Source organism: Lichenostomus cassidix, chromosome 17 (assembly GCF_008360975.1).
Source record: "Lichenostomus cassidix isolate B80296 chromosome 17, HeHo_3.0, whole genome shotgun sequence".
Taxonomy (NCBI): Eukaryota; Metazoa; Chordata; class Aves; order Passeriformes; family Meliphagidae; genus Lichenostomus; species Lichenostomus cassidix.
In genome coordinates this window covers 5,996,803-6,022,385 of record NC_139497.1, presented here as the reverse complement: position 1 = coordinate 6,022,385, position 25,583 = coordinate 5,996,803, and the positions used below count along the sequence as shown (strand labels likewise).

Here is a 25,583-nt window from a genome sequence, read left to right as displayed (position 1 = left end):
TGCACAGCAATATTTCAGTAATCCATACCTGGAGCTCAGATACTTGATATATTTCAGCTGATCTGCCAGTTCCAGGCTGTGTTGGAAGGTTGGTTTCTTTTTTTGGAAGCAGGACCTATTGCAGGGAGCTGTTTGAGTGGGGCTCAGTGGCCACAACTCCCCTTCCCAGCAAACCAATAATGCCAGAGCTAAACGGAACAGTTTAAATGAGCATCTTGTTTCAATCACTTCATCAGTCAATGGGCCATTGACCATACACTGTTCCTCAGGTCAATTAGCTGCACACAAACACCTCCTCAGGTATGTTTTAAGACCCCAAGGAGAGAAAGAAGGTGTGGAGGAGGCTGAAAGGAGCCCTCCCTCTCCGTGATTATTTGTTGTATGCTTTATATTAGAACCAAATTGCCAAGAGGAGGAGCTGAGTTTATTTTTCTACTCCAAGGCTGGTCACGCTTGGGGTGCTGTGTGGAGTAGGAGCAATTGAGTGATTAATTACGGATCTTTTGCTGTCACAAACAAGTTCTAACTAATAGGGTGCAAAGAATACCATTTTCCTGGTGTAACAGCTCATAAAACAAAACCTTGTGGTTACGATCAGCAAAATGCAATGTCAGGAGTGCAAGGACTCGTAGTGGAAAAAGCGGAGAAGGAACAGGAGATTGAACAAACATTCCCAAGTCCAGCACATGGCCTTCACATCTGATCTTAACTCCCACAGGACAGGGTAAAGGCAGGGGTATGCTTCTGTTTCCTCAAGTAATGAGCAAGTTGGATGTCGAAATTTTTCCTTTGGTGCAGCTTAAAAACACCTCTCAGTAGCACTAGTCTGGCAGTGGGTTTGGTGTAACCTGGCTTTTATTAGCATCTTGCATTAAGAAAAAAATTACAGCTGTTGGAGAAATGGTTGGAAAAAATGGTTGGTTTTTTTTTTTTTAATCTGGATTCCCTGCTGGCATTCTCCCAGTGAAAATATGCTGGTGTTTGGCTGAAGGTGGGCAACATATCTTGGCTACTGGAAAACAGCAACGCCTTGGAAATGGACATCCCTCCTCACTCCGTGGAGGGGCTGCTAAAAGAGCTCTCAGGGCTTTGATCTGAGAAACACCACGCAGAAACCTTCAAATGGGCAAAATAATTCACCAGGAGAAACAAAATGCTTTTCCCACTCAGTAAAACCACTGGCTCAGCAGCATGAGCTGGAGCCACAAGCAGCAGCATATGGTTTTGGATAGTGTGGCTCACTCCTCAGCCTGCCTTGGGAATGCAGACAGAGCTGGGCTCTGTAGGATGGGACAGGCTGATCTCAGAGCACCCCCAGAGTTGTTTTACCTCCACACATCTATAAGTACATGAAACTGCCTTAGAAGCAGCAGGTGTATGTTTCTAACCCTCTCCACACAGTGCAGATGGTGCTTTTGCAGACCAGGAGCTCTCAGGGAGGGTGGCAGGACTTGGATGTTCCTTCCACCCATCCCCCTGGTGCCTGTGAGGTGTCTGTGAGCTCTGGCTTTTGGTTGGGGACTGCAGATCACAGATGGCTTGAAGACAGATCTCAGTAGAGCAGAATCACTGTTCCACAGGAGAAAACAGCAGCAGTGAGAGATGAAAAGCTTTGTTAGAGTCACTCAGAGAGCAAAGACAGAGCTGGGAAGTGGTCAGTGCTCCAAAACATCCTGTATGCAGGTCTCATTCACTGGCCTCTTTATTCTTCATGTTTCCTACCAAAGTGCAGGATGATCCCTTTTAGCTAGGAGAGAGTGGATTATAAATATCATCACAGATGAGTAAATCCTTCACTGGAGTGCAATTTCCTTTCTAAATCACAGCCCTTTGTGTTGAGCGCCCTGTAATCATCAGGAAGTGTTCAGATAAAAGAGCAAATGCAGTTGTTTTCATACCCTCTGCCCTGTCATTTTAGTGCTATTTGAAGAGGATTTTAGCAGGTAAATACTCTCACACTGCAGCCAGCTTTAACATACACAAGCTTTCCTGGTTTTCCCCTCATTATTATTAACCTGAGGCAGAAATAGCTGTGGTATGTTGTGAAGAAATACATGTTTGAAACTTCCCAGAACCCAGGATATGTAGTGAGGAGAATATTTAATTGAATGCAGCAGTAGCAGAGTGTCTACATATTTATTTAAGTGCCATTCACTAACCACTACAGCAACAGCAATGGGATGTTTGCAGGATTTAGCTCAGGACATGCTTTGAGCATCTCAAGGGATCATCATGCAGCCACCTCCTTTGGGTGGATATTGCAGGCTCCAAACACCCATCCTGCAGGAGCCCAGCTGGAGCAGAATGGTTATCACATCTTTCTTATCAGTGGCAAAGCAAGATATTTCTAAGTTTCGTGCTCCAGCTGTCTGTAGACAGAGATAGCTCCTGCTCCAGACTGGAAGAACTGGGCAGAGATCCCAGGAGAAAACCCCATGGAAATCTAAATCCTAAGGCATGGCTGGAGATGCTGAACCCAGGGATGTTTCTGTTGGCAGCTCTCACCTTCAGGCCAGACACCGAACCAGGGTGGAGCATCCTCCCTCCTTTCTGCTGAGCCCCTGTCAGGAGCCAGGGAGAGGATGAGCAGGAGAGCATCTCACAGGGCAGATTCCTGGAGAGGAGCAGGGAATCCTGTGCACTGCTCCTGCTCCAGGAGCTGCTGAGGTACTTCCAGTTACAGGTCTGACTGAAATGTTCTCACAGCTTTTGGAGAAAGGACCCTCAAGCTGTTCAAACAAACATCTTCCAGGTCAGCCTTGTCAGGAGCACAGCTCTGTCCAGATCCATGCTACATCAGCAAGGCCAAGCAGGAGAGAACTGGTGAGAAGGGAATCAACATCTTTCCAGGCCAGACTGTCTGAAATAACAAGGCAGGAGGAATGCAGAGGGGAGAGGGCAGTGGCCAGGATGGCTGAGAGTGCTGCACACCCGCCAGAGAAGGCTCAGGCTGCAGGTCTGGAACAGCCCATGGGAAGAATAAAAAAGCTGTTAAGCAGAGGTGTGGACCTGGGAGCAGAAACAGTCCTGGGTTCGTGTGGTGAGTGGAGCCAAAGGCCAAGGTCACCCCCAGCCCTGGTGATGGTTTCCAGAGCAGGGACACTCCCTGAGGGGCTCACAGACAGACGAGGTGTGCTGCAGCCTTGGCCAGGACAAGCTGAGGAGCAGGGACTGAGCTACAAATAGTTGTAACCCACCCTTGAAAGCAATTTATTATTTCTCTAGTATTTGGGCAAGGATTGTTCCTTTTTTTCTCTCCCATTTGTTTCAAGTTAAATTTTCTACCTTTTTTTTTTTAGCTGGTAGCCCAGCTAAACAGTCATCTCTGTAACTGAGTTTAATCTCCTGAACTGTTTCTCTTGATGGAAGCGAGTTTGTTTTAAACAGCTGAAGCAAGATAATAAAGAAGAGGGAAAAAATCTGAGCTGCCTGTCACATACAGAATTAACTCCATGTGGAGCTCTGGGTAAATCCAGAAGAAAGCAAACTCCCTTAAAAGACACACACTGCTCAGTCTGCAGTCAAACAGGCTACCCTTGTCCTGCTCTAGTGTCTGCATCCCCCCAAAAAATGAAATACACACAAACTGAAGCAGGTTTATGAAAGACCTGTGAGAATGATTTGAAGCCTGAGACACTTGCCAGCAAGCAAGGTGGATTAAGAAACTCATTCTAATTAATTCAGCAGAGAGAGCAGGTTGAGAGGCAGCTTGCTCACCATTTTCAGTGGCTTCATAATGAAGGACTCTGGATCTTGTAATAATTAGATTAGAAAAGCTGGAAGCTGGACAAGTTCAAGGTAGAAAAATTGAGGTTTCCTGTGGCAGTAAATGGTTGTTTTGGTGTTTCCTGTGGCATTTCAAATTCTAAAGCAAAAGTGAGAGCTCTGAAACACGAGTGACTCATGGTGTTGTAGTCCCCAATGTACCCAGAGCCAACATTTCATTCTACAGACCTGTGGTTTCCTGAGGATTAAGGACAGCTTTGCTCAAGGTGTAGATTACAAATAGACAGATCTGAGCATGGAGACCACTCTAAATGTGTTCATGGAGCAATTCTAAATGTGTTCATGGAGCAATTCCTTCTGGAGCAAGCACCACCCCAGAGCCCAGCAGGGCACAGCAGCAGGTTTGAGTGGTGCAAGCACAAGCAGCTTGATAAAAATTTGCATGATTGTCTAATGCTGTCTAAAATCCTGCTTCTGCTCAGAACTTTAATCCCACCTCCAAGGAGAAATTAAAACCAAATCCAGATTATTTTACTATATTTTTGTTTCTTAGTATTAATGTCTTCCATCCTGTTTTGACAGGGATATAAAGGCTACCCTGGACCACCAGGTCACCCTGGAGAGCAGGTGAGTGTTCCCAGTTCCCAGCAGTGGACCTTTAGGGAGGGATGGGTTTGCTGGCTGTGATGCTGGTTTGGCTCTGGTCCATCCTGCTCAGGGTGGACAGCCAGCTCCTCCCAGGGCAGCCAGGATCTGAGCACACATCCCAGCATCAATGGGATGGTGGGAGGAGACTGCCTTGGACTTTCTAAATTTAATTTCTAATTTTTACTGCTCAACCACATTAATTTTACTTGAGTCAAGGAAAACCAGCTCACCGTCCTCCCCCTTTACTTGTCTTTTTACATTAATTTCACCTGGACTTTACTAACCACATCGTGTTGGGTATATGTAATTCCCTTACCAAAGCCTATTCCCCCTCTCCCCTTTTCTCCCCCCTCGTTATTTGGTTAAGTCTGATGTTTGCAATGCAGTAAAAAAAAAAAAAAAGTCAATGAATAGCAGGCCCTGTTAGCAATGATGTTAAAGGATATTATACATGAATCCATTTAGTTTTCAAGAATTTTGGCAGTGCTTTCCCACCAGTAAAACGGTTCCATATGCCAGATATAGATGCAGCCTTACACCTTCTCTTAGCCTCCTTGTTCCAGACTATCTGCTGCTTTCCCTGCAGATGGAGGGAGAAGGAGAAACAGCAGCATTTGCTTAGTGCAAGTATGCTGTTGACTTGGTTTCTGTGTGTTTTTCCCCCTTGTTAATTAGCTTCATTATCTACCCTTAATATTTTTTTCCTTTTGATAAATGTGTATCAGATTAATGCATTCCACAACGATGCAGCTAAAAACCCTTCCCAAGTGGGACATTCACCTGACCTTCTGTGCCTTTTCTTTTTTCTTTCCAAAGGGTGAACGAGGACCAGCTGGAAGTCCAGGTGCCAAAGGTTATCCTGGCAGGCAGGTGCAGTAAATCTCATCGTGCTGTGCACAGAGTAGGGATTTGGGTGTGCAGGTAGATAAAGACATGGCCCACCAAAGACAGTGCAGTCCTCTAGAAAATGTAGGAATATTTGATCTCTGAATATTTTCCTTCTTTCCTCCTCAAGATGTTATGTCAATGACACAGTGTTGTTAGAAAGTATTTTGTGCCTATGATAGATAAAACCTGAATTTCCATAGCAAATACTGACAGATTTTTGCTTCAGTATTACAACAGGGAAAAAACCCAAACACAATAGCAGAGCAGAGAAAGACACCTGCAAGCTGCTAACCCTTCCCTTTTAGGCATATTTTGCATCTAATGTGGAGCAAATTAGAAACCTGGGATGGAAAAAGGTGTATTATTGAAGGGAGATGATTTAGATGAACTCTCACCAGTAAAATGCATTGGGATAATCATACATATGCACACACATAACGTTATGCGTGAGCTGTAAATATATATATATTGATATAAATCATATTTGCAGCTGCAAAAAAGATTATGAAAGACAATCAAGTCTTTGTTCTCACACTGAAAAAAAACTACACTAAGACAACTTTCAGAATGGAGGAGTGTGCATTGGAAAAAGATCAAGACTGGATGCTTTTTTGTCCTACTGATATAAGATGCTCCGTAGTAGAAATTAAATAAAGAGGAAGAATTTGTAAGACCCTAACAAATGGAATCTCTTGGATGGCAGAACATTCAGCCCTGTAACATTTTGTGGTGAAACGAGTTTGTCAGGGTTTTCTAGAATGGACACTTTAATGTTGGATTCTGCCAAGTTTATCTGTAAGCCAAGAGAGCAGGCAGATGTCAAAGATCCCAAATGCTCTGTCCTGAGTCTTTCAGACTTACCATGAGTTTAGATGTGAGTTTTTTATGCAAATGTGTGGGTTATTGGATTGAATGTGAACTAGATCTGCAGAACAAGTCTGCATCTCCCTGCTTCAGACTGTCAATAACTCATGACCCATTTTAAATTGAAAATTAAATTGATACCTTGCTTAGCACTCTGGAGAGTGCAGATGGCAGAACTGGATGGGAGCTTTATGCACCTGACTAAATGCTCCATTCATACTCTGAAAGGCTCTCAGAGCTGAGCATGCCAAAGAGTCTCCTAGGTGTGAATGTGTGTTAGATGACTAATAAGAAGAGGTCCAAGAGATTTTGGACATACAAGGTTAATGAATGCTGTTCAGCAAGTCAGCCCATCAGATAAGCAGGATGAAATCTGTGCCTTGACATTCAAAGAACAAAACCGCCTTCTTAAAATGTGGTTTGGGTCAGGAAAGTGCCTTTTTTTTTTTTTTTTAATAAGGCAGCTTTTTTCAGCCTATCTGAATGCTGTGTGTATCCTGCATCAGAGCTGTTTACTTTACTGAGATTTTACTACTTGTTACTCCTGTCAGCTGTGCTGGCTCTGCAGCGATGGGAGAGAGAGCGCTTGGCTGGGGTTTGGTTTGTGCATCACAGGCAGGATTGTAACTTCACCCTGATGGCTGAAATCTCTGGCAGTGATGCAGGAGCCAGGAAAGAGCACAGCCCAACTTTCACATCCCAGGCTGAGCCTGCACTGCTGCCAGCTGAAGAAAATATGGATTTAGCCTTTTTTTTTTTTTTCCTTCCCAGAAAATCCCAACAACATTTGGAACTAGAAAAAAAACCTATCTGGAAACTTGCTAGAAGGCAATAAACATGCAAATTTATTTTGCATTTTTACACTGCTCTTCTTTGCAGTACTTTAAGTGAGCAGCATTAGGCAGAGAATTAGAATGGGGAATTTATTTTCTTTGCACAGCTGATGCTGCAAAGGGTGAGAGATATCACAGTACCTGCATTGCTAAGTGACTTTCTAGGCTGCAGAAATTAGACTTTCTCATTGCATCAGTGTTCCCTAAGCAGGTTTTGGAATACATTTGCTATGCATGTGTTTGCTTAGGAAGATGAATGGAGAGCTGTGGGCACAGAGCATCACTGTGCCTCGCATCTGAAGTGTAACACAACCTCTGGGCACCCCACTGCATCAGCCCTTGTGGTCTTTATGATCAGAAATCTCTACTTCAGCCCCAGGGAGGGCTCACTATGTGCAACAGTCTCAGGTTCTGCTGAGTCCCAGCTCCTCAACAATGGGAGATCTGTTATTTGTATCATTTTGTCCTTTTTCTTCCTCCTTTGTTGATCCTCCTTGGACTCTTAAAGCAAAACCTTAAAGCAGAACCGTGCAGCACTTAAAGCTTTAAGAGCTTTAAAAAGCACTTAAAGCAGAACCACGCAGGGATGGTGCTTGGGGGGTTCACACTGCTCTTTATTTTTAGTTAAAGCTTGTCCACATTTGTCTTTGTTTTTTTCCCTTCTGTTCTAGGGTTTACCTGGTCCCATAGGGGAATCTGGCCCAAAAGGCACTCGGGTAAGCAACCTTTCATTTGGCTTTTCTCCACTTGTTTTTATCAAAGGCTTCTCAAGAAACTTCATGCTTGATTTTGTAATTCTGAAGCTAGCTGCTTTAATTTGTTGGGTTTGGGGGATTTGAACTGTGCGCCGCTTGTTTATCGAAGCACTGCTAAGTTTTTTAAATTAACCATGGAATGTACCGTGATCAAAGTTCCCCAACAGCACTGATGATAAAGTCAGCCCCTTCAGAGCTCACATTGCAGGAGAGAAAGAATGGCTTACAAATTCCTCCCAAAGCCTGCAAGCCCCACGTCCCAAAGGCCTCCTTAGTTTCAATCAGTGTGGTTCAGCAGTCTTTGACCACGCTGAATATGGGCTCATTTGGGTACAGGCCTGCTTTGGGAGTGATTTATATAATTATGCACAACAGCAAGCCAGCATCTTGAAGCCATGTGCAAACACAAACAGTGTCTCCATCCTGCCTGGTTTTGCTCACCAAATATAATTGCTGGGGTTTTATTCTCACTGCAAAAAGGATTCTTTTTGTTTTTTATTACTACTTACAGCTCTTGTTAATCACATTTTGTTCTTTTCCTGCAATTATAAGTTCACAATGAGATTCCAAGCCAATAACCATACCCCTCCCCAATTTCTCTAACATGTGATACTTTCTCTATATGCAGTAAATTCAAGCAGCTGGCTTTCATCGCTAGGAAAACTGCAAGGAATAAACAAATGCTGACCCTGTAGCTAGCAGTATTTCTGAGCTGGGAAGGGAGATTCACCTTCAGTATTCTGCAGGAGAGAGGAAAATCTGAGAGCACAACTTGCTCACCCCACTGCTGCAAGGGTTGGAGTTTTCCCTGGTGCATCCCTTTCACTGCCCTAACCAGGACCTTGTTTAATTATCAGGTGGTAGATGTGCAGAATGTAAGATTTGAAAGTTATTTTCCACTTTGCACCCCCAAGTGCTGAGGACTGAAATATTTATAAATGCCTAAGAAAACCCTTTCTTAGTTCAACCACAGTCAATCAGAACTGGGTGCTAAGGTGAGATATGTGCATTTTGTGGATTGAGGGAGCCAGCTCTGGACTCTTCTTCATTCTCCACCTCTACTTTTTCCTTCTCCAGGAAAAGTTCAGGTGGCAAAGGCAGATAGGATCGTTTTAATGTAGCATCATTTCCTAGCTAGGTGTTGTCCCTAAAGGCAACACAACCCACAGGTGCAAAAGTTTGGTGGGCTTGGCAGATAGAGATTTAGCGATGATGGAGAAAGAAAGATGAGAGAAAATCAGTGTTAGCACTTGGCTCTTGTAACAGTGAGGTGCCGCAGAGGGGGCTCCCTGCTGAAATTCTCTTCCTCTGGATTTGGCATGTTTGGCACCAATCAGGCCTTTGCAGAGCCCCAGCACACAAGGTAACTTTGTCCAGGCTGCTGAGCAAAGGGATTAAACACAAGGCTGCCATTGTGGCAAGGGAAGGGAAACACAGTGTTTTATGCAGCGTGTCTTGTCTCAGCAGGACCCCAAGGCCACAGGGAAACCTGGAAATGCAATGTTTCTGATGACTGTGGAGGGAGAGGGTTTTATGTGAAATGTGTTGGTGCAAAGGTGGTTTCCCCAGAGTTTGGAGCTGTGTGGATGTACAAGATGAGCCTCACATCGATGTCCCAAGCCTGGAATGTCAGGTTCAGGCTCTCCCAGGCAGGGCACTCAGCTCCTGGGATGATGAAGGGTTTTCTTGAGGTCTTGGAGGTGCAAGGACAGGCTTTGGGCAGAGCCAGGACTGTGTGCAGGGTGGTGGCAGCCCTGGTGCCAGGAAAAGGGGGCTTTGCCTCAGAAGGGGCTGCAATGTCTGACCACCAGCTGACAGAAGACAAGCAGAAAGGGCTTGGTACAACAGGACAGTTGGAAACAAGTGCCAAAGGCAAAGAAAAAGATGAAAGGAGCTGTAGGCCTGTGGATTACTTTTGCTATCACTCTTGCTAACCTCGAACCAAGCTCCATTTCCCCCAGGTACACTTAGAGCCAGCCCAGGTAAGGCTTCTTCTGGCTGGCCTCCTGCCTGGAGTCCTCCTGATCCCTGGTGTGAGGGTATGTGCCCTTGGACTACATCGTGGAAGCCAGCACCATGCAGTCCATGGGCATATACACTTGCCTCAAGGTTTATTTCATCACGGCTGCCACTGACCAGCGCTGGAGCTTGCTCTGCTCTTCAGGAAGCACAGACTGACTGGATGCTCGTGGAGAAACCTATTTGACTACTTGTTTCCTCTCTTCTCTAGGGGTATATTGGTCTCCCAGGATTATTTGGGCTGCCAGGGGCTGATGGAGAACGAGTGAGTATTTTGCGAAGAAAACCTTGGTGTGTTGGTTGAATGCAGTTCTTCAGGGCCTGATGTAACCTGCTCTATCCCTGGTTCCTGAGGAAGGAGGCAAGCATGCCTAATCCTCCATCGTGCCTTCCTCAGGCTCTTCCTACCCTTGAATGAAGAGCTGTGTCCTGTATAATGCTGATATTCAGCTCAGGAAAACCCAGGCTTCAGGCAGGGTCTTTCTGTAGGAGGAAAAACCCTGTAGGAGAGGAGGTTTTTTTTTATTCTCCCTCACTTAAAAACCTGCCTTCCCTCTCCCCCGTGCCAGTTCATCTTGGTGGGGTGGGGCAGGATGAGGAGAATGTACATGGAGATTCCCTGCTCCCACAGGAGACATCCCAGCCACACTGTCACAGCATTTTGTGTGTCCAACGGGAGATGTTTGGGAAAGGACAGTGCTTGGGCTTTCTGAAAATGACTTTATTTCCAATTGCACTGAGCTGGGCAGTCAAAAATGGGCTGTGAGTGGGCAGCTGAGGCTGTGTCCTCCCTCCTCCCATCCTTTCCATCACGCCTTCCCCCAACCCACATGCTCAGAGCTTTGCAGGACACTACTTGCTTTTCTGCTCTCCATGCCCACATCCTCCCACCCACCTCATCTCTTCCCATCCAAGGACTCCCTTCTCCCCACCACAAGAGCTCCTAAGGAAGGTCGCCAGAAGACGAAGACCACTTGATTCCAGCTTTTTCTCCCTCAAATGCAAGCTCCAGAAGCCAGAGAGGCCCCGGGAGCATGTGGGAGTGAGCGCGTGTGCGCCTGCCTGGGAGGAGCCTGCCCTGCGCTCCGGCGACGCTGATTTAGTGCTTGTGTAACTAAATAAGAAACATAAACAGAAGATCTGCAGCGGGTGCCTCGGCGGTGGCCTCCAGTCGGTTCCAGACCAGTAGCTTAATGACTGCTCCTGCTAAGCACAGCCCCAGCCCGGGGATGCTGCCTGCACGTGGCCTCGGGAGGCCGTAGTTAATGGGTGAAGGTTAATTGTCTTCTGCTCTCGCAGCCGACTGCAAGTAGCTGACATTTTGATTCCCGAACAATGCCGCAGTCATTAGCCTGTTTTGCATTCTCTTTTCTCTTCTCATTTTGTTTTGTATTGTTGGTTGGCTGTTTGATTTCTCAACCAGAACTTCTTTTTTTTTTTTTTCTCTCTCTGTGTTTTTTCCTCGCAGGGGATCCCTGGAGTTCCTGGGAAGAGGGGCAAGATGGGTAGGCCGGTAAAGTTTTTCCTCGTCTATTATGCAGACCTTGTTGAATGAAAGTGGAAAAAAGATATTTGGCTTTTGGCTGGGTCCCTTCATATCTTCAAACAAACCTTTCCATGTCTGTCTTCTCAAGCAGGAAGAAAGCCAAAGATAAAGATATTGTTCTGTTCATTTCTTCCATTCTCTGCTCACTTCACAGGCCTTAGTGCTCTTTTTCACACTGTCTACATGCTCCCTTGGATCTTACAATTCTCAGTTTTCCTTCTACGTCTTCCCTCCTGTCCTCCTTCTTCCAGTCACTTCCCTGGATGCACTTTTTAAATCCTAAACACGATTGCAGCATCCCAGTGTCTGTTCTGGTTCTGTTCCATCTCTTCCTCTGCTCTCCCACCATTCCATCACATTATCCTCTTCTTGCTGTGACTTTCTCCAGCCCTTGTCCCATTCTGGTTTGTGTAATGCAACTGTGGTTTTATATGGATACCTTTTTGTCCTTGGTGGTGTAGCAGATTGGGCAAGATGTGTTTGGGGAGCAAGGAGCCTAAGTAGGTGTGAGAGCTTGGCTAGGAGGAAGAGGTGTTTGCAGGTAGGGCTGAAGACAACTGTGAGAGCTGCATAGAAAACAAGGTGGTTGTGCTGACTGTAGCAAAAAGCAAGAACTAGTGGGAAAAATACTGAAATACACAGAGGAAACTGAAAGGACAGAAAGGAAAGACTTTCCCCCATTAACTTTCCTCCAAGCAGTTCTGCATGCCTCCTGTAGGAAACTGGATAAAGCTTTTTGCTCCAGGAATCAGTGGAGAGCTCAGGCATGTTGGGGCTTTGCTGTGTCTCATTGCATCTTGTCCTTCATGATAGCCTGAGTTTCCTTCGACCTCTGGACATCATTGCACTCACAGGCTTCTTGCAAAATGTCCACTCACCCACACATGGAAAAATCCAGTGCTTTCCCCTTGCCCCCCTTGCCTGGAGCACATCCTTCCCAGGAGTCCCACGCCCACCCTTGCTGATGTTCTCCCTGCAAAAGCTGTGCAAACAGCCCAGCAGTGCCACATCCATCCCTGGACACTGCCTGTCCTTCACTGCCTGGGATGTGGAGCAACCAAGCAGATTTTTTGGAGGGATTCTGGCAATCTGTACCAGATCTTTTGCAAGCTGCTGGTTGCACCAGAAACCCCCGAGATGAGTAAGTGCAGAGCCGTGGTGTAACCATGACTCACCGGCCAGGGCCAAACAAACACAGCAACTGTCGTTAGGTGCTGGGGCTCTGCTCTCTGCTCTCTCTGCACGGAGCACGCTGCAGCCCCAAAGCCTTCCAGCTGTTGGTTGGCCAGGATTTGTAATCTTCCAGGCAAGGGTTTCGGTCTGGTGGTCACTGCTATGAGCAAGGGGCTCCCCTGAGGTCAGCGGGGAATCTCTCAGCCGTGGAGGCATTTAGGCTGGGATTTAGGGAAGGGTTTAAATGGCTACGCATGAGCACCTTTGTTCTGCTTGGCTCCTTCCAAGGGTTTTGGCTCCATCCCTGCTTTATGATATCAAGTTTAATAAGAAATCTTGAATGGACCGATGCTGCCGATTTGTGCACCCGAGCGCAAACAGAAAGATTAAGCGACATCCACAGTTATTCAGGAAGTCTCTGGGAGAATGGAAAGCAGGAACCAGCTGATCTGGTTCTCTTCCCAACACTTATCTCCTGGGCAGTGCTGTCTCCCAGCTGCTTTGGGGTTTTTGTGAGCCTTCTGGGATTTCTCTGGTCTCTCCCATCCGCACTCCCTTAGGATTGCTGGCATGGCTGCTGCTCCTGTGCTATCTCAGTGTTGTCATTGCAGCAGAGAGCTCTTGGAAGCCCTTATTAGCTGCCATCAAAGCTGGTGAACGCTCTGGAGAGGAGGGAGAGAGTTTTTATCACACATATTTCTGTTTCCTAGCTTTGTTTGGGATGAGAGCCGGCAGTGGATCCGAGCTCAGCCGAGGAGGAGCAGGGGGCTGGGGGAGGTTGCATGTGACACCGTGGGCCTCCGAGAATGATGTAAGAGGGAATGATTAAAATAGAGGAACTGGACATGAGTCAGATCTTGAAATCCTTCCAGGGAAGTTAAGTTTTGCAGAGCTGTGAGGGACATGGTGAGTCTGTCGTGGAAACAGCAGACTCCACCTCCTGCTCAGCTCTCCCTGCCCGGCATCAGCAATGCGGGAGGGCAGTGCATCCCAAAATCAGGGCTCTGCACAAGGAGAGGGCTGGGGGTGGTCTGGGGGGAGAGTTATGGTTAAAGTCCAGTGCACAAGGGAGGCTGAAATAACAGGAGTCTGTATGTCCCTGGATCTGCCTGTTTTAGAGGGGGGTTGGAGCTGAATCAGCTGGTTGCTCAAACCTTCAGTCTTGCCAGTGCAGTGGCTCAAAAGAATGGCTTTTTGTGGTGTTTTGTGTGGATTTTGATGGTGTTCAGTTGAGCAGCTCGCAAAAAAGAAAAGGATGAAAACAAGACCCCATCAGGGGTGCTGGGGCAGGAGTGAGAGAAGCTGTTGCTACCCTGTCTTGCCATGCACAGGCAATGTGTCAGTCCTGGTTCATCTTTAGGAAGGAGCTGTGCTGCCACTGTAGGAAATGACTCATGGGAAGAGTAGAAGATAGAACAGGCTCGAGGAATACCAAGCTGTTCTTATGCTGTGGGAGATGGGTAGCCACAATCAGAAGTGTCTGCACTGCAGATTGTATTAAACTTCAAATAGAGTGGAATTTTCAGAAGTTCTTAAGCCCTGCTAGAGGAAGACTTAAAGGCAAAATTTCAGGAACTATATCCAAAGAGCTTTGAGCTCTTTTTTGGTTCATCTTTGGTTTTGATGTGTGCTTATATCTCTCTTTTTCACATAGAGTGTCAATACTGTACCAGCTGTGCTATTTTGCTTACAATCTGTTTTGTTAGTAGTATTCTTTTTTAAAAGAGATAGACAAGAGGGAGCAAAATTTAGTTCAAAGACATACTTGGTAATTTTGGGGTTCATCTGAGGTCTATTCAAAAGTTAGTCAAGCACAACTGAGATTTCCTTATATTTTTAGATTTCCTTATATTTTTCTAAGAGCCTGGTGATGCTGTGCTTGGAGCCTCAGTGTTTCAGGTACCGTGCAAACACCTCATGAAAGAAAAGCAATGGCCCAAAGGGTCCTCAAAACAGCACAGGAACTGCACCTTCTCCCCAGGCTGTTTTCCATCTGTGCTGGCTTCAGTGTGTGTTGATGCATTAACTCCTGCCTTCAGTGAACACCAAGTTGGAATATATTGGCTTTTTCTCCATCTGATAATCTGGCAGAAGGGCATGTGATACCCCTGCCCTCCCCACCAGTGTGGTTAAGATCTTGCATCCCATGAATTGCATTGATTGCCCCATGGGACACTGGATAGCCAAAAGCAGGGCTGCCTGTGGATCAGGAAGGTTTCATTTCACAGCCTCCCCCAACTTTTGATGGATGGCTGAGATAGATCCGTGCTGAACGTGGGCTTAGCCAAGGTACACAGGCTCAGCTGCTGTCCCTGCAAACAGGGGGGACAAGCTCTGCCATGTGTCAGGAAAGGCTAGCACAGCCACACATCACTGACAAAGTAAATGCAGCTTCTCTCTGTGGGGACTAACATGACAAACAGCTCCTCTCTTGCTCCAATCTTTTCTCTGCTTTGGATGCAGCTGAGACCTCTCCTTGCATTTGGAGTGAGCCAGGAGTCTCCTGCACCACAGGAGCTGAGATTTGGGAAACTGGTAACAGCATTTCAAAGTGCTTCTAGGTGTGGCCAGGTAAAGCCAGTGGAGAAATGTGTGGTTCAAGGAATTGTGTGTCCAGGTAAATCCTCAAGATTAGCTGCAGGAAGGAGCACAAATGATCTGTAGGAGCTGATGGACAGGATTTGGGTAGCTCTGTCTTGTGCCAGTGCCCCAGCATAGCACAAAAACATTTGGTGCCTTTTTCAGGAACTGATTAGTTTTAAAAATAATATGCTTTTAATCATTCTGTTTGCATGAAAATCCAGTGGAGGTCCTGAAAACTAGCCATGACAAAGTTCCTCTCTTAATGAGAGGGTTTTAGCCCACAGATTGGATGTTTCCTGTTAGCCATTTAAGTCAATTCTTTGCCATTTTTTTGCTTTGTTAACCTAAATTTTTTAAATAGATGTGGTTTGAGCAATCAGTGACTTTTTTTAAAGCTGGAGTTGGACACTGAAGTTGGACACTGAGTTGGTCTCTCCACCCCTCTGGGCCTGGTTCACCACTCTGAAATGCAGGCATGAGCCCAGAGCAAATGTCACCATTTCTTTCTGGCCTGAGTTGTGTTCCATGTGTCTGGAGTTTCCCAAATCTCTGTGTTGAGGTCTTTGCATGGTTACTTGTCACATGTTCCTATGTCCATGATTACATCATCCAAATAACCTGGCAAGGTGGACAATATCAGCATGGATTTAATTTTGTTTTAAGAATGGGCGAAACAAAGTAATGTAAACCAGGGAAAAGAGTTTGAAAGGTGCCAAGAGCCATGACTTCCACTGAAAGAAAAGAAACAATCCCAAAGATGGGGGTTTTTTTCCAAGAATGTTCCTAAGTGATTTGTCCATCATCATTCAAAAATCTCATGAGGAACTGAACCAAGGTCTCCCTTTAGTCCTTCAAGGAAAAGCTCATTCATAAATCAAACTTCAAAAAGTACTCTCATTAGAAATTATGAGGAGAAAATAATGCAACTATCACTTCTGAGTCTGAAAACATTTTGACCACTAAAGCTGCTTGACTTTCTTGAATAGAAATTCTTGAGCAGAAATTTCTGAATAGATTTTCTTGATTTGGAAATGTTGGCCATAGATAAGGAGGAGCAGTGGCAGGCTCACTGCCACATGTCTGTGCAATGGTAACTTGGTTAGAGCTCTGTGCCTTGGGAAAAGGTCCTGTACCAGTGGAAGAGCAATAGGAGCAATGTGGAGGGGCTGGCATTGCACTGGAGTGATGTTTGGCTGGAGGAGCTTCAGGAAATTTTTGTTGTGCTGCTCCTGCTGTGCTCCCACAGCTGGAGGGATAGTTATGGTTAAAAATGTCCCTAGAGGAGGTGACACAGAGCTGTGAAATCTCCACAGAGAGAGGGCAAAGCTTCCTTTCAGGTAAAAGAGGAGCAGAGCTGCAGCTGGACCCTCATTCCGTCTCCCTCCAGCTCTCCCCCTTTGCAGGGATGAAAACTGCCCAGACCCAGGGTGAGGCAGAGGTCCCACATAGCTGTTGGGTTCCAGGAGGCACAGCAGGAGCACAAAGTCTGCTGGGTTCCCTTTGGGGTGGCTCTGGCTGGGCTGAGCCACCCCTGCCCACCTGCAAAGGGGCTCAGTCTGCTCTCCACACCAGGAATTCTCTTAGAGGTGGGAGCTGCCAACATAAGCTACACTTGTTTGTTTTATTCTCCTTCTTTCTTTCCAGTGAATGCTTTCTCTCACCTTCAGCCCTCCTTCTCCTCCACCTTTTTTTTTTCTCTTTTTCCTTACTTAAATTGTTTGACTTGCAAGTTCCATCCCCGGGGAGGCTCCTGGGCAGTGATTCACCTGACTGGAGCCAACTGGCAAATAGAGTCTTTTGCAGACAAGACAGGAGGGCTGGTTGGTTTTGAGCAGCTTCACCTTCAGCCAACAGGAAAATAAAATCCTATTTTTGGAGAACGATTCTGTTGGCGTGAAGACCTGCCAGGATTCTTCAGAGCAGCAGCTGCCAGACTGCCTCCCTTACTCCTTCAGGGAAAGTGCTTTAAACTGAATCAGATGTTGTATACATACAACACACCCACCCACACGTGAGCACCTGAAAGGACTTTGGGGGAGCAAAGGACACTGTGTGTGTCACAGGTCACTGCTTCCCGGGGATCAGCTGCTGCCAGGGACAAGAGAAAAGGAGTGTGGTGTCTGCTCCGAGCAGGAGCAGCTCTTTGGCTGACAACAGCCAGCAGAAAGGGCAGGCTGCTCTGTTTGCTCTCAGCAGAGGAAGAAAGGAAGGGGAGGTGGAGGGGGATGTAATCCCCTGGTGCAGGAGGAGCTGGTTCCAGTGTCTGTCTGGGTCTGGTTGTTCTCAGCAGGAGTCTCCTGGTGTATGAAAGGATGCCCTTTGCAGGGAGCAGGGATGAAAAGAAATTAAGGCACTATTGGAGCATCCAAAAGATAGAGACTTCGTTACTGCTTCAGACCTTTCAGTGTAACCTGGGATAAATCAGCTTGACTCTCTCTGTGTCTCAGTTCACTGAGTGCAGCAAGGACAAATTGTGCAACCCCTGTAAGGCTCTGCTTGGGCTGGACAGGGGAGCCCAGGAGCACCCAGATCTTGTTAGAGCAAAGCATCTGCTGGTGTGCTCTCTCTCCAGCTCCTCCCCAAGCTTCATCTTGCTTCTTTCATTGAACTTCTCCTTCAGACAATGTGAAATCCATTCAGCTGGACGATTTCCCCCACCTCCTCTCTGAATTTCCCAGCTGTGAGATGGAGCCAAAAGTTTTGTCATACCTGACTGGAGTGCTGTGGAGGAGCACCCCGCCGGCTCTTGGCCAACACAACTTGTTAGTCAAGCATTTTCTTCCTAGTTCTGCTGCCCTTTGCCATTCCATTCCCTGTCCTGGTCCTTCTCTGCATGTCCCCTCCCTCCCACAGAGCGGGCAGAATGCTCTGTATTTTTTACTGGGGTTTTTTTCCTTTGCTGTCCCAGTTCTTAAGCACAATTTCCAGGGACTAGTTTTCCTGAAAAAACCAGCTGCACCCTGAAAAATGATGGATTTTCTGTACCAAAACCCCCTCTGCATTCACAGGAGACTCTGAATCTGCTGGACTCTTTAATCTCTTTCAAAAGTCTCCTGTAATGGGCTGCCAGTTGTGACCTGCCTGTCTGCCAGCACCATAAAATAAGCTTCCTGCCCCATGTGTTCCCCCTCAGTTTGGGCTCCTCAGGCTGCTGGAGCAGTGCATGGGAGAGCAGAGGTAGTGCTGCTTACAGGAATGAAACCAATGGGATAACAAAGTCTGCTTGTAACTTCTGGGCTGCTTGTTTTAGTTGAATAGTGCTAGTTCTGTTCCTGGGGAACATCTCTCTCCTCTAGGCTTAGACAGGAGAGGCACTGAAAAAAATAGCTTTCACAGACGTGTGAGATCCAATAAATTAGGACACTGTGGTCACTGGAACTGTTATTGTGGTTTAAACTGCTACTGCTTACCCCATGGAAACAAAGTGCTTTCCTTTTCATTAGGGGCTTAGAAGATTGATTGTTTCCTGCTGTGCAAGAGCTGTGCTGGGATAGCTTTCACAACCTGGTTTGGGTCTTTGGAGACTGTATGGATGCTGAAATATCCCCCTCCATGCCACAGCCACCAGCCTGAGCCTCATTTAATGTGCAAAACCTGTTAATGCTGCTGTGCTAAGCTCGATTGCTGGGCTAAGGATGCCTGGGGTTAGTTGAATTGAAGCTGCTCTTTCCATTTGTCTCCTCCTCTGGGTTTGTTTTACAGCTTGGGCCAAACAGTACCAGAGGACCACCCATCACCCTAGCAATGGTGAGCTGGGGCTGGAGGTTGCTCGAGCCAGCAGTGCAGATGGTGTGTTAAGGACAATTAGGTGTTGGCAAGGATGGGGTTTAGGTGCTGAGTGTTGTCCTGGGCCTGTTCTGGTTTTCTTCTCAGCTTCCTCCCACTCTGACCCTTTTCCATCCCATCTTGAGCGTGGGCAGAACCCTGAGCTCTGGGGGCAGTCACAGTGTGCTGTGAATGGATTTTATTGCTGAATCTCTTGGTTGCTGGACAGTGTTGGCCAAGTGACCTCAGGTGCTCAGCTCTGCCTTCCAAACACAGGAATAATCTGGTTTTCTAGACATATGGAGATCTAGTGCTGGAAAACCTGTGTGAAAGTTAGATTTTTATTAACTCTATCACCAAGTGCCTCAGGTTTCCTGTCTTTAAGCAGCAAGGTTAATACTGGAAACTGAGGCATAAAGAGAGTGAAACGTGTGTGAAACATATGAATTTAAATAGGTTATTTTATTCTGGCACAGGAGCCAGAATGTTTATGTCACATTGCAAGAGTTTTAAACCAAATTCAGAAAACAGTATTTTAGTCTGGAGCAAGCATGCCTCTAGCTGATATTATGCTGCTGCAGCAATACTGTTTTCATTGTGCCATTCAAACTAGTAAAATCTCCCTACATTGCCAAGAGCTCAGCTCCACAGCAGACACCTCAGCAGCCCCAGGGCCAGACTGCTGCTCAGTGGCATCCATGGGTCACTCCATGCCCAGCTCTGCCCTCTGAGGAAGGAAGGATGCAGCTGGGGGAATGCTGAAGGCTGTGACTGAAATCTGCAGCAGCGTAAGTACAGTATCAGTCTATGCACACTCACATTTTCCTTGGCAAGCTGTATGACTGTAAACAGCAAAATATTCTGGCAGTCTTTTTTTTTTTTTTTTTCTGTCTTGCCTGAGCAATGAGTTTTCCCTGCACATCTCTCTTCTGATCTGATTGATTCAGCATGTAGCAGAGTTATTTTTCCCCCTTTTTTTCATTAAAGAAAATTGCAGCCCCCCTGCCTTCTTGTTATATTTGACGTCTTTGTCTCTAGATGGCAGAAGGCTGTTTCCAGTGGTTGCTTACCACAACTTCTTGGCATGTGCACAGGCCTGAGGGACACAGTGCCTAGCTGGAGAAAGGCAGACAACTTTCCTATTTGCAGTGATTCCCATAAAATAGAAGTGTTGAACCCAAGCAAGCAATAGCTTGTGTCAGTTCAGTCCTCTGTGTTGTAGGGAATTGGTACAGAAGAGGTGAAATGCTGGCTCTGAGGTCAGTGGCAAAATTTCACTTGCTTTAAACATCTCTCACCTTAGATGTGACCAAGTATCCTTTTACCTTTTCTCTTCACCAGCTGTAAACCCTCAAAGGTCAAGGGAGGTCTTGGATGGCAGAGTTTCCCAGTAGTTTTCCTGTTCTGTCTGCTGTGATCATTTCAGCTTTCACTGTTGCTGATGGGTTTCCAGATAAGCGTGTTGCCCTTGGCTGTTGCATTCCAATTCCCTCAGATTTGCTTTTCCCAGATAACCAGTGTTTGTAGTAATACAGGGAAGGAGGCAGGAGGAGAGAGCATCCTCTCCCTGTCTGCTTAATCCCTGTCTCTTAACCTCTCAGGTACTCCAGAACATGCCTGTGTTGTCCTTTGTATTTCTGCTGAGCCAGAGAAAGTGATAAAACAGTTTTACTTTGACTACTGGTTTGAGTTCTTTCTGCAGAGCATGGCAGGACAGGGAAGAGCAAGCTGCTGTGGGATTTGTTTGTAGCAGGGAGCTGGGGGCTTAGAGGAGCACGGGGTCTGTCCAAGAGTGAGAGAGAACGTGTCACACCACCATGTTCTGGCTCTGGCTCAGTACCTCCACTCCCTTCTCTATAATTGACTGAAGTCTTCCAAATTTGTATCGGATATAATGAGATGATGAAGTCGTCTTTTGTGGTGACTTTTTCATGTAGCAAACATGGCCTTTCACAGCTCTGGGGTGTGGGCTGTAATGAGTTTGGAAGCATTTGTTCCTCTGGCAGGCTGAAAGCGAGTGAATTCACCAGCCATCTCCGATCAGCTCCATTAAGCATCTGCATGGGATCCAACAGGCTTTGTGCTGCCCAGCTATCCTGAGAGAAGGGGGTGCTTTTCAAACGATCCTGTTAGCAGATAGCACTAAATAATTCAGATTGACAATGCATTTTTGAATATAGTCATTGCAGTGAGGTTTATGGATCAGGGGTTTGGCCTTGTCGAGCTGTGCTGATGTGGCAGGAATGGTTTGGATGAGGACAGGCAGGCTGGTTGTCCCACACATTGTCCCTGTGTCCTGCTGCTTTCCAAAGTGCTGCACGGGGCCCAAGGGGAGCAGTTTGTAGCTGACTGTCTTTACTTGACAACTAACACTTGTGTTTGCCTCCTCTTCTCAGGGTTTTCCTGGTAATTTTGGAGAGCGTGGACCTCCAGGCATCGATGGGAACCCTGTAAGTTCATAACTTTTTCCTTTCCTTCCTTCTTTCCACTGCAGTAGGCAACACACTGTACCTCATCGTGCTAGTTAGAGCTGAGTGAAGCTTTTGAGTCTGGTAGCTTCTGGCTGGTTTTGTCCCTCCTGAAAAACAAATGTACATCCCTGCCCTGCTCGAGCCACCCTGCTGCAAATTCCCATGTTCCATTCCTGTAGCTGCCAGGTCATCATTTGCCATCAGTTCTCAGTCTCCATCTCTTGCCTTCCTTGCACCTTGGTCTTGATAGATGTTTTCTTATCCTGAGGATGAGACTGGGAGGGATGTTGTTCTGGCTGAGCTTTGGACCATGTTGTCCACACACAGGAAATGCCAGATTTGCTGCTGCAGGGTCTGGGAGCACTGAGGGACAAACTCCACAGCCCAGGCTGCTGCCTGCCCCATCCCTCAGACTGCATGGGGAGAAGGCTCCAGTCTGCCGAGTTCCTGGCCTCCCTTTGGTCTTCATCTGACCCCTGCTGGCTTCCTAAGAGTGGGATGTGTCTCCTGGGAACTGGGTCAGGATGGTCACAGAGGACATGGAAGCAGCTGGGTGCTGATAAGGTTTAATTTGCTCTGCTCTTGTAGCACTAAGCTGTGAGGATGTGCTGTGTTTGCTGCTGCTCACACAACATGCCCTCGTGGTTTGCAGCACTTCTCACATGTATTAATTATCCTAAATTATTTTCTGAATGACTTTGTTGGTTCTCCCTGAATTAGCATGTGAGCAGCACTGATTCATCTTTGAAATTCCTGCTGCCTCGGTTATTCACACATAATCACCGTGCTGCTCTGGGGTTTGACGGGATGATTTGTGTGAAGTAACCCACTCCACATGTGTCTGCAAGCTCCCATTCGTCATATATGCAGCATAAAAGTTGTTTTCACAACCGACTCCAATCACCAAGCCAAGCTCAGCTACACTCCAGCCTTTGTGGGAATTCTGCACAAGAGTCATAAATGCACTGAGCTGAAAGAATTACATTCCCAAGGAATACTTCTGCAGGACTTTTCCCATCCTTCAGTCAACTTAAGCCATGGGTCAGAGTGGAATCAGTAGTCCCAAAGCAGAAAACTTTCTGCTTGTACTGCTATTTCCAGCCAGCCCACCAGGAAGAGTAGGAATCCTGGAGGACAGGAAGACTTTTTTTTTTTTTTCCTAAATAACTTATTTTGTTTTCTTTTAAATATGTAAGTTGTCTAAGCCCCATTCAGAAGATGTTCTCAATGCCAGTCAGCTGAACAGCAGTTCCCAGAGCCTCGGAGGGCAGCAAATGTCCCGTTAATTCATCCAGAAGGATTGCTCTTCTTTCATCTTATCAACGGCTTTTAAATATTAATGTGCCTTGTCGATCGCAGAATGAAAACAGACTGTTTGGGCTGACTTAAAGGGAGGTTCACAGGGTCACAAGTGGAGTCACAGACGCAGAAAAATGCCAGAAAGTCTGTTTGTGGAGCACACAGCTATGCGGGGTTTGGTAGGTGGGGTGTGCAGCTGAGCTGTGGCGGGCGGGAGAGCCTGGCTGCCACATCCTCTGTTTGATCCCTGCTCGCGTGGGGAATGCTCAACCCGACAGCCTCTGATCTCCTTTCCATCCTCTCTGGGCACAGCTCAGGCTCTTCCAACCCCAGTGGCCTTCTTGCCTCCTACCAGCTCGCTGGGTGCTGTTGAGCCATTGCATTCCGGATCCCATGTTCTCCCCAGAGTGCTTCAGCCACTCCAGTTAGGCTCTTAATCACAGGAATTAGACGTGGGAAAGGGCTGTTGATTCATCTCCTCCTCTCTTGTCCTGGTGTCCTGTACATGCACTGAGAAAAGGAGAATAGAGCCTGATTTCCCTGGCAGGTCAGGGACCAGCCTGTCATTGCTGATAGCCAGGAAAGGCCACTTGTAAATCCTCAACTTCCTAGGCCAGGGAATGGCTCAAATTAACAGCTAGTCCTGTCCACATCTCTCAGGGGAGTCCACCCCCTCCTCTTCCAAGAGGAAATCCTCCTCTGTTAGCCATGAAGTCATGCATTTCTACATATACCCATCCTCTTGAGGAATATCCACATGACATAAGTCAGAAATCTGGGAAGTGCCTCTTGGAACTGGTGTGGGACCAAGAGCTGCCATCCACCCAGCCTGCAGCCCAGCCACCCTGGGAGCCTGCAGAGCTCCCTGGGAAACCCAGGCCACCATGCAGCTCCTGTGCTCAGCATTCCTGGGATACTCCCTCTTCTTCCTGAGCCTAGCAACGCCAGGCCTTGGCTAAAAGCTTGAAGCCAACCTTATACCAGTAGCTCTGAGGACACAGAAATCCCACCCATGAGGAACAATTGCTCCACAGATGTCCCAAGTATGCAGGAAAGGAACCGGCCATAAAAAAAAGCAATTTTAGGCTGGTTGAGATTATGAAACGCTTTTTTGTGTGTGTGCTTGCCCAACAGTCCTTTACTCCACTTCCCATAAAATAAACACACGTAACTCTTTACCCAAGGAGCCCTGAGCACATTCAGTCACGTTGTGTCCCCTTCTCTTTCCTTCTTCCACCAGGCAAATCTTCCCATAAAAGGGGAGCTTTATTGCACTGGAGGGGACTCCACCAGATGTGCACCATAAACTGAGCAGGGCTCAGAGAAAGTAGCCAGCATGATCCAGAGCAGGGGCAGGGCTGTCTGAGCTGGTGGGAAGTTCAGCATTTCCAGTGCACTTGTCTCAAGAGGCCCTGTGGAGATGGAGGTGTGCAGGAGCAGGACATTGCCCTGACAAGCACTCACTGTCAGTATGGCCAGGGAGGCCACCAAGGGACCCAGGGGACAGGCTGAGCATCCCATGGCTGCTGAAGCACTCAGAGACCTGGATAGGTGGTCTGTGGGGGTCTGGCACAGCTTCTCTGCTGTGCTTCAGCTGAAGATGCCACCAGGCACCTGCCAGTGCTTCTGCATGCCTTTGGGAAGCTCAGACAGGAAGGCTGTGGAGAAACTGAGAAACCAAACCAGCTCCACAATCCCCAGCAGCAGTCTGACCCTTGCAATGATGAGCTCCAAGGTGCCCAGCACACTCCCAGGACCCATTTGCCAGCACCATACCTTTTCCCCATACTACCCAGTTTCATTTTCGTGCATGCCTTCCTTTTTCTATGAGTTTTATTATTACCTAACTACTCCCAAAAAACTCACCTTTCCCAACGCTAAAGCAGCAGCTTTCCTCTCCTTCCCACCTTAGCCTTGCTGTCCCTGTGTCCCCTCCCCATCCCAGTCCTTCTCCTTGCCCATGGCTGGATCTCACCTGGGGCAGGGATGGTCTTTCCCTTCCCTCAAGCCTTTGGAACATTGAGCTGCCTTTCAGCCTATAGATGTCTATAAAGTGACCATAACAGTGTGGGTTTGTCTTTCCTTTTAGGGAGAATTGGGAGCCCCAGGTCCTCCTGGAGTCCTTGGACTCATTGTAAGTACAAAAACAAATGGAGATCTGGCTTCTCGGGCTTTAACCCTTTCAACCTGTATAACTACACACAGATTTTCCTCTTCCTGTGGGCAGGATGGCTGTTTGTATGGGGGAGGTGTGACATCTGGGGAGAGAGGGGGTTTCCTGGTGGATTGGGAGGTGGAGGAGGGCAAACCCTTTCCAAGCAAAAGGAAACAGATTAGAAGCCTGTTGTTAGCGTCTTTTTTTCGTGATGACTTGCCCTTTTGATAGCATTTGCCAGGGTATTTCTTGAAAGATGCAACATTCATTCCCCACCAGGATCTCTTAAAAAGCAAGTCCCTGTGAGCAGTGACCTCAGGGACACACAGTTCTTGTTCACTGGAGAGGCTGTGGGCAGGAACAGTCTGTCCCCTGGGTATACAGGAATTTTACATTCACTTTCACCATCCCATCACTAATCCAGGTAATTATGTACTCAGCCAAATTCCACCCTTCATTACACTTTTCCCCGAGCAGGAGATAAATGGCTGTAAGGATGGGTGGCAACTGCTCCTCTGGCAGCTGTGCTGGGGGTTGGGGAATGCCCAGCTGAACACAGCATGGATTATTTTTGGGTCTCAGGACTTGTTTCAGGTTATTCTCTTCCATGCACAAAAAGTGGCAGGCTCTGTTAGTACAACAGCATTCTTTCAAAATTATTCCTCCTCAGCTGTGATAATCCATGGAAACTCGAATTGCGAGGAATAGTTAAAAACCTTCCCCTTTTGCCTTCCCAGAGCTTAAATTATAGGAGTGTGTATCAGCTGAGATCAAGGCCTTGATTGTACCAGACATTGCACAAACCCGGAAACCTTACATTCCTTGAAGGAATAGCAGGGAATAGGGTGGAACACCCAT

At 47.0% G+C, this 25,583-nt stretch overlaps 1 protein-coding gene across 6 annotated transcripts in view; it reads left to right on the top strand.

Moving 5' to 3' along the window:
* COL27A1 (collagen type XXVII alpha 1 chain) overlaps positions 1-25,583 on the top strand; it is a 139,675-nt gene that overhangs the window by 40,370 nt on the left and 73,722 nt on the right. For 2 of the 6 annotated variants that reach the window (XM_085077192.1, XM_085077194.1), the window contains 7 exons: positions 4,309-4,353; positions 5,191-5,244; positions 7,631-7,675; positions 9,945-9,998; positions 11,202-11,246; positions 21,197-21,250; positions 24,660-24,704. In XM_085077192.1, the coding sequence (XP_084933318.1) occupies positions 4,309-4,353; positions 5,191-5,244; positions 7,631-7,675; positions 9,945-9,998; positions 11,202-11,246; positions 21,197-21,250; positions 24,660-24,704 (342 nt within the window). Of the gene's footprint in view, positions 1-4,308; positions 4,354-5,189; positions 5,245-7,630; positions 7,676-9,944; positions 9,999-11,201; positions 11,247-19,051; positions 19,589-21,196; positions 21,251-24,659; positions 24,705-25,583 lie in introns of those variants that run through there. The other 4 variants (XM_085077193.1, XM_085077196.1, XM_085077195.1 and 1 more) reach the window with 4 other exon arrangements.